The sequence below is a fragment of the Salmo trutta genome, chromosome 2 (assembly GCF_901001165.1).
Source record: "Salmo trutta chromosome 2, fSalTru1.1, whole genome shotgun sequence".
Taxonomy (NCBI): Eukaryota; Metazoa; Chordata; class Actinopteri; order Salmoniformes; family Salmonidae; genus Salmo; species Salmo trutta.
Window position 1 is genome coordinate 51542528 of NC_042958.1, and position 8957 is coordinate 51551484.

Below are 8957 nucleotides of genomic sequence, written 5' to 3' on the forward strand. Positions count from 1 at the left end.
TCAAGCCCACCCTACCCTGCCCGGGAGTTACGTTCAAGCCTTACCCTACCCTACCCTGCCCGGGAGTTACGTTCAAGCCTTACCCTACCTTACCCGGGAGTTACGCTCAAGCCTTATCCTACCCTACCCTGCCCGGGAGTTACGTTCAAGCCCTACCCTACCCGGGAGTTACGTTCAAGCCCACCCTACCCTGCCCGGGAGTTACGTTCAAGCCTTACCCTACCCTGCCCTGCCTGGGAGTTACGTTCAAGCCTTACCCTGCCCTACCCTGCCCGGGAGTTACGTTCAAGCCTTACCCTGCCCTACCCTGCCCGGGAGTTACGTTCAAGCCCACCCTACCCTGCCCGGGAGTTACGTTCAAGCCTTACCCTACCCTACCCTGCCCGGGAGTTACGTTCAAGCCCTACCCTACCCGGGAGTTACGTTCAAGCCTTACCCTGCCCTACCCTGCCCGGGAGTTACGTTCAAGCCTACCCTACCCTACCCTGCCCGGGAGTTACGTTCAAGCCTTACCCTACCCTACCCTGCCCGGGAGTTACGTTCAAGCCTTACCCTACCTTACCCGGGAGTTACGCTCAAGCCTTATCCTACCCTACCCTGCCCGGGAGTTACGTTCAAGCCCTACCCTACCCGGGAGTTACGTTCAAGCCCACCCTACCCTGCCCGGGAGTTACGTTCAAGCCTTACCCTACCCGGGAGTTACGTTCAAGCCTCACCCTACCCTACCCGGGCCGGGCCAGTGACGTTCAAGCCCTACCCGGGCCGGGCCAGTGACGTTCAAGCCCTACCCGGGCCAGGCCAGGCCTGGAAAATTAGATACTACCAATATATATTTCATATTGCAACGAATAACATGTCAAATCTACCGTTTACACAGTTTCTGAATATAGACACGAGGCGCTGTCTATTCAGTACCACTGCACAGTGGGAGCTTCGCCTTATCATTAGGCTACATGGGATGAGCAGAGGCACTGTCCATTCCCCGTGGCCTCCAGCCAGTTGCTTCAATTTAAAGTCGGCCTTGTTATGACTGCATAGCAATGCAGGACATTTTTTACATGTACAGTATTCAAGGTTTAAAAAGGCTTCTGAAGTTAGTAATTTCCACTTAGAAATTTCAACCCCTACAAAAATGTCCATTATATAATCCACATTTCCTGTTGCTGCAGGATTATTTTTCTGATGTAGCAAACTGGCTCAATTTAAGATCATGTATACAGTTGAAGTCAGAAGTGTACATACACTTAGGTTGGAGTCATTAAAACTTGTTTTTCAACCAATCCACAAATTTCTTGTTAACAAACTATAGTTTTGGCAAGTCATTTAGGACATCTACTTTGTGCATGACAAGTAATTTTTTCAACAATTGTTTACAGACAGATTATCTCACTGTATCACAATTCCAGTGGGTCAGAAGTTTACATACACCAAATTGACTTGTCTTTAAACAGCTTGGAAAATTCCAGAAAATGATGTCATGGTTTTAGAAGCTTCTGATAGGCTAATTGACATCATTTGAGTCAATTGGAGGTGTATCTGGATGTATTTCAAGGCCTACCTTGTGCCTCTTTACTTGACATCATGGGAAAATCAAAAGAAATCAGCCAAGACCTCAGAAAAACTATTGTAGAAGTCTGGTTCATCCTTGGGAGCAATTTCCAAACGCCTGAAGGTACCACGTTCATTTGTACAAACAATAGTATGCAAGTATAAACACCATGGGACCACGCAGCCATCATACCGCTCAGGAAGGAGACGCGTTCTGTCTCCTAGAGATGAACGTACCTTGTTGCGAAAAGTGCAAATCAATCCCAGAACAACAGCAAAGGACCTTGTGAAGATGCTGGAGAAAACGGGTACAGAAGTATCTATATCCACAGTAAAACGAGTCCTATATTGACATAACCTGAAAAGCAAGGATAAAGACACTGCTCTAAAACCGCCATAAAAAAGCCAGACTATGGTTTGCAACTGCACATGGGGACAAAGATCGTACTTTTTGGAGAAATGTCCTCTGGTCTGATGAAACAAAAATAGAACTGTTTGGCCATAATGACCATCGTTATGTTTGGAGGAAAAAGGCAGATGCTTGCAAGCCAAAGAACTCCATCCCAACCGTGAAGCACGGGGGTGGCATCATCATGTTGTGGGGGTGCTTTGCTGCTGGTGGGACTGGTGCACTTCACAAAATAGATGGCATCATGAGGCAGGAAAATTATGTGGACATATTGAAGCAACATCTCAAGACATCAGTCAGGAAGTTAAAGCTTGGTTGCAAATGGGTCTTCCAAATAGACAATGACCCCAAGCATACTTCCAAAGTTCTGGCAAAATGGCTTAAGGACAACAAAGTCAAGGTATTGGAGTGGCCATCACAAAGCCCTGACCTCAATCCTATAAAAAATGTGTGTGCAGAACTGAAAAAGCGTGTGCGAGCATATTATATATACATCTTTGTTTATTATCATAATGTATGAATTTACTGATTTAATATTAATTGTTAATTTCTTCAACATTTTCTTTAATCATAGCGCACTGCTCTTTATTACGGGCGACAATTCTAGTATTCATCACTGCATTCTCTACCAGGAAGTTGGTTGGCCCTCTCTGATGTCACATAGGTTGATACATTGCTATGTTTCATTTATAAAGCCCTTTTACAAAACGTCCCACTGTACCAAACATCATTACTAAACTTTAGACATACGAGTTACCACACCCGGTCTCAAGGATGGTTAACTCTGGGAATTCCTTTGGTCTCTACTGAGTTCGGTAAATCAGCTTTAAGTTCTTGCACCATGTTTGTAGAACTATCTTCAAAATGTTCTTAAATGTGATGTTGTGGTGCCTCTTGGGAAATTCAGAAAGCTGATTGAGGACCTTATTACTGATGAATAGGACCTTATTACTAATGAACTACATACCTAGTCCGTTGTACAGCTGAACGCATTCAACTTAAATGTGTCTTCTGCATTTAAGTTATATACCCTTTATAAAAGAACCATTGCTGATATGGTTAAACGTAACAAATAAAATACACACGAAATACCCATGTGCAACTGGTATTCCAACATGTTGCCAGTAATGTTAGGCTAATGTCTACAGCTGCAACTTTTAGTTTATTATCAGCACTGTTCAGAACCAGCACACTGAGCACAGGTTAAATATCCAAACGTATTACTAACTAGCTGGGCGTCACGGCCTCAAACACATTCATTAGGCTATTCAGAACAAGCACAAATAGATCAAATGTAGGCTATTGACTATTCAGGAGAGGCCTCAACCTAAGCAGTAGGCTCAAAAATCCAGTTACCTTTCGAAGTAACTCCCCTGTCTGCCACTCCAGTCCAAATTTCACCCACAGAACTTAGGCAACAATAACAAGGACTCCTCAAGTTAAGACAAGTTTAACTATATGGTCATAACATAACACTCCAAATTAATAGGAGTTGTGAAGCACTCGGAAGCAAAGCAGTTTAACCACCGCCTTCGCCCAATCCTGGTTTGTCCATATAATCAGTGCCGGAAAAAAACAGCCCACAACTACTGCAGCTTGTTATCTCACGCATCCCATTCAGTCCCGGCAGATTCTGAGGTCTACACGCAGAATCTACCCATGGGAGATAACCTGGTGGGGGTCCGTGCCTACAGGATGGCAGCCTGTCCCATCACAGGAAGACCAGCCCCCCCCAGCGCCTCGTAAGGGGCAGAGAAAGTCCAATGAGAAAGCAGCACGTCGGGGCTCTCAAGCTTTTCACAGAGTGTATAGTCCCTTGGAGTACAGGGTGAGGTACACAGTGATGAATCGTGTTTTCACCTATGTCTCAGTCTTTGGCCATGTCTAGACTTGACAGTTCATGCAGATGTATTATTCTGATTATAGAGTTCAGATCATGGAATTCTGAACTGGCGTATACACCTAAGTACATTTAAAAAGGTCTTTACCGTGTCCACAGTGTGTCTGGATTCCTGGTGGAATAGGCTAAATATGAAAACACAATTGATGGTAGTAGCTAACTACCGTAGCTAACTATCCAGCTAACCTCTGTAGCTAGCTAGCTAACAAGCAACGATAAAGGGATTGCAAACAGGTTAGCATAACTCTAGCCAAACAAACAAAACCATTTTTTCTAAATATTACCTAGCATTTATAAGGCCAGAAACACGTTCCTCACACGCTAGGAATGTATTTCCTCCAACGTTATAATGAAAAGGTGCCTCTCGGTCCCAAAACACACGTTTTCTAGAGACTTGTGGGAGTGCTGATGACGTCGCCCACTGTATGCGCTTTCAGTATCTTGATTGCGACCAGACTGAGGAGAAATCCGCACACAATGCATCCCTGACCACCTCCTGAAGTGGTCAGACAGATCTGAACACAATCACACCACAAAGACACTTGTGTGTCTAGACCAGTCTTCTCAATGCGATCCTCGTATTCTGACAGCAGAAGTCACATGCATGTGTCAAGTGTAGACATAACCTTTGACAACCGGGCTGCAAGTCCGATTGCTTTACAAATCTCACCAATGACTTGGCTGCAAGCAAAGCTTCTGCCACCCCTGGAACCGCATCTTCCAGCTCAGCAGTGTCAAGTGCGTATTTTAGCACGGTGTTGTACAAGTGATCCTGGAAGTCAAGCCATCGGTAGGGTGCAGCAATCATATTCGATCCCTGGTCCTTTACCCAGACAACTTTTCAGCACGGCTGGATCAAAACAAAGCACAGTTACTCCTGTCTTGGCATCTTCTGGGCGGAACGCTGCTGTAGCCAGCACTCTGCTTTTCAGCTCAAACTCTGGGGTAACGTAGGGCAGGTTACTGCCATGTCATTTACCTTGCGCTAGTCCACATATCTGTGATCATCACCAAGTCATTTATGTCAGCTATTGCATTGTTGATATTGCTGAGCACTTCAATCCTCTTCATGAGTGCCGTTTTGTGGCATCTCCGTGATATGGTTGTGGGGTCTGGGAGCACAGTGGCAGAGATGCGGCCATGACTAACCACACACTTATTAGCTGGAGATATATCAACAAACACCCTGCCTTGAACTGTGTGGAAGGACATAATATCTTTGCAACAGAAAGCAACACACTTGTGATTTCTGATTTGACTCAATGTGGCGCTCGAGAGAGGTGCCGGTTCTCTTGCTGCCGTACTTCAAAATCACGGGGCAGGCTCGACGGTCACAACTAGATTTCCACATGCCAGCCTTTTCCACTTCATTTGGGATTTTTACAAGCTCTACTTTGGAGGAGTTTTATGTTTCACATCCTCCATATCCATTGCAAGTGCAACTAGCTAGCATCAACAACCACCACACACGCACTCGTTTTTATTTGTCATTTTTGAAAATAATACCCCCAGCCCATACACTCGTCGTTAATGAACGAACAGGCCCTACCCGATGTATAATGTTGAGGACCGTGACGCACGGCTAGCAGAGCTCTACACATCTGACATAGGGACTGGGCGATGTATCGCTAATACTGGTATAGATTTTTTACCATCTATAAAAATATTTTGATACAAACCAAATGTTATTTGTCACATGCTTCTTAAACAACATTCCCAACAACGCTAAATTAAATGAAAAGTGCTACAAAATGGACTACTTTAGTGTCAGTTTTGTCCTAGTTTAGTTGAGTATAAAACCATCACAACGGATCACCTAGAATTAATTTGTTGTCATTCAAGGATTATGCGCCAAACACATTTACAACTTTCATTATTCAGAAACACAAAATACAGTCAAATAACTCAAAAATGTTGAAAGATCGTGATTTGATATTTTGGCCATATCACCAAAGCCCTACTTTGACATGTGACACACACAGGTCTATACAGCAGATCACCGACAGCTCACAGCAGTGTTTCCACTATATGTATTTAGCAGTGGCGCACCGCTTTCCCTTTATATGTGTGTGTGTGTTACTGTACCTCTGGCGGAGAGTTTTTTGGTGTTGATGATTTTGGCGGCGAACTCCTGACCTGATGATTTCTTCACACATCTGCGCACCACTGAAAACGCTCCCCTGGAAACAAGGAAAGCAACGGTCAGTTCTGGGTAGGGGGATTTTTTGTTGTTGTTGCAACAAACATGCAGGACAACACACACTGGCACACACACGCGTGCGCACGCGTTGGCCATACCATCAACACTGATACATAGCATGCAGTCATACAACTGAAATGATGGCAGTCTGCCGTAATTAAGGACACCGAGATTGCAGAGCTCCCTTTCTCAAATACAGGTCCACAGCACCGTTGGTTTTCTTCCTTCCCCTTGTAAATCAATGAACTACTAAGCAGACCTTCTAGAGAAAACCAGTCGTACCGCAGACCAGGATTAGATTTGCTGTAGTATAGACTTTAGGCTAGCTACCAGTGTATGTACAATAGAGCTAGGATGACCAATCCGCATGCTTTTGGACCAGCCCTGCTCTATCACACAGCGAATCAAAGTCTTAGATTTAACAGGTGTGTTAGAGCAGAGCTGAAACTAGGCTAAACCCTGCAGGCGTGAGCCAGTAGCCCTCCAGGAGGGTTGGCCACACCTAAACTAGAGGACAGAGAGTTAAACTCCTCTCCTAGCTCACTGGCACTAGCCCACTGCTACAGTAACTGCGTAGTTCTGTTGGTATAGCATGATGATTGCAACACCAGGAATGTGGGTTTGATTCCTGCTGGGGCCACCCATAAGAAAATGAATAAAACGCAGCACTATAAGTGTCTCCTAAATGGCATGTTATATAAACAGTCTACAAAACATTAGGAACACCTTTCATAATATTGAGTTGCACCCCCTTTTGCACTCAAAACAGCCTCAATTCTTCAGGCCATGGACTCTACAAAGTGTCGAAAGCATTCCACAGGGATGCTGGCCCATGTTGACTCCAATGCTTCCCACAGTTGTATCATGTTGGCTGGATTTCCTTTGGGTAGTGGACCATTCTTGATACACACAGGAAACTGTTGAGCATGAAAAACCCAGCAGCGTTGCAGTTCTTGACACACAAACCAGTGCGCCTGGCAACTACCACCATACCCCATTCAAAGGCACTTAAATATTTTGTCTTGCCAATTCACCCTCAATGGCACACACACACAATCTCTGTCAATTGTCTTAAGGCTTAAAAATCCTTCTTTAACATGTCTCCTCCCCTTCATCTACACCGATTGATATGGATTTTACGGGCGACAACAATAAGGGATCATAGCTTTCACCTGGTCAGCCTGTCATGAGAGCAGGTGTTCCTAATGTTTTGTGAACTCAGTGTATATTAATAAAATATTATGTGCCTTTATGACACAGGGGATAGTGTGCCTTTCCCTGTAACTGCTGAGTTACTGGTTCAAGAACCACTGACTGTTCCCCCTATATCACTACACCGTTGTTGTTGATAATGACAAGAGTAGACTACATGTCAGAGAAACATCTCTGTTGTGCATAACTTACTATCTGACATGTCCACAACGTTGTGCCCTACAGAACGCACCCCAGGTGTGTGCACTTTGATCAACCAATCAGTGGATCAATAAAATGCCAGAGAGATAAGAGAAGCCCTAGACACTTCGACTATACCCAGGGTCTGGGGCTAACGCAATAATAATACAAGACATCCCTCTACAGAGTCCAGAGAGGATCGTGCCTCCGACAGATGCCCGTAATAATACAACGGCCCGGTTCTCTCAGGGGGGAAAAAAACATGCCATCGAGATTCCGAGAAACAGCATCACCCCTGCACTTTTAAGCCACAGCGGCATAGTCTGTGCTGAGAGGCTTATAACGCTACATATGGCATTTATGAACGGCTGCTGCGTGGAAGCGGGTGGTGTTTTACATAATGTGCAAACATAATTCAGCTTTGGAAGGAGGCGGTGTGGGCTGTAACTATCGTCTACGTTCGACACAACTGCAGTTGAGACAAATCGCCTAATATTCTACAAACACACAGTTAAACTAGCTAGCATGCATGCATGCTAACATTCAGCGCTGTCAAGCAGGCTGCCAACGTGCCATGCCAGCAAATGTCAGAGTGCTTTCGCTCAAACGCTTCCTGCCTGACTAATTCAGCAGACGGAAAGACAAGGCGTTGACACACTAGTAGACATTGCTAGCTGTGCTATCGCATTTACAGACAGGGTGCAGTAAAACATACGCTGTAAGTCCTGTCCCTAACCTACGACACGCAATAGAGCTGCATTTTAGTCAAACAACCAGATCAAGACAATAGGATCAGGCTAGCTGGCTAAAGAAGGAGAGAGTAGCGTACGGGGTGGGGAGAAGAAGGAAAGACAGACGGCAAGGCAGAGCAGTAACCAGGCTAGCTAATGACGGACAGTCGCTTACTTCCCGAGCTCCTCGTAGAGTTGGTATTCATCCGTAAAGCGGGTGGAGGTAACGATAGTAGTCGCCATGGCTGAGAGTGGGCTCCACGCCTCGGTCAGGTTTACGGCAGGCTGGGTCGCTCTCTGGGTCTAGGGGAGGATTGTTAACCTCCGATACTAGCTACGGCACTGACAGGCTGGGAGAGAGAGAAGGGAGGTGTTGGCGGAGGTGGAGAGAGACCGGGGAAGAGCGGAGGCAGTCACGCGAGAGTTGAGCAGGGTTTTTGAGCAGTCATGTAATCAGAGCGGGGTAGCAGTATTATTCGGTGTGAATCAGCTGTAACGGAAAACGACTTATTGTACGGATTCTGTTTGAAGACTTTTCAAAACCCTTGCTCTCTTGTCTTGAATTCATCATTGGTCTGACCGAGATAAGTTGATATGTGACAGCAACGTGGCCTAAAGGAACACTGCCCATTGACCACCGTCAAACGCCAACGTTCATGGATGTTGAAATTTGGTCCGTCCGCCTTGGCCTTGATTTCAACATCCACAGATGTACTTTGTTTTGTCCAGACCAAATCTGAACCATTCATAGATGTCTATGTTTCACAAATTAAGACA

At 45.3% G+C, this 8957-nt stretch overlaps 1 protein-coding gene across 9 annotated transcripts in view; it reads right to left on the reverse strand.

The window, feature by feature from the left end:
* LOC115156739 (calcium/calmodulin-dependent protein kinase type II subunit gamma) overlaps positions 1-8585 on the reverse strand; it is a 39529-nt gene extending 30944 nt beyond the window's left edge. For 4 of the 9 annotated variants that reach the window (XM_029704442.1, XM_029704434.1, XM_029704389.1 and 1 more), the window contains exons 1-2: positions 8356-8584; positions 5943-6037 (exon numbers count right to left, since the gene is read on the reverse strand). In XM_029704442.1, coding sequence (XP_029560302.1) covers positions 5943-6037; positions 8356-8423 — 163 coding nt within the window. In that variant the 5' untranslated portion in view covers positions 8424-8584. Of the gene's footprint in view, positions 1-5942; positions 6038-8355 lie in introns of all 9 variants that reach the window. The other 5 variants (XM_029704451.1, XM_029704417.1, XM_029704408.1 and 2 more) reach the window with 2 other exon arrangements.
* Between the last annotated feature and the right edge of the window lie 372 nt (positions 8586-8957).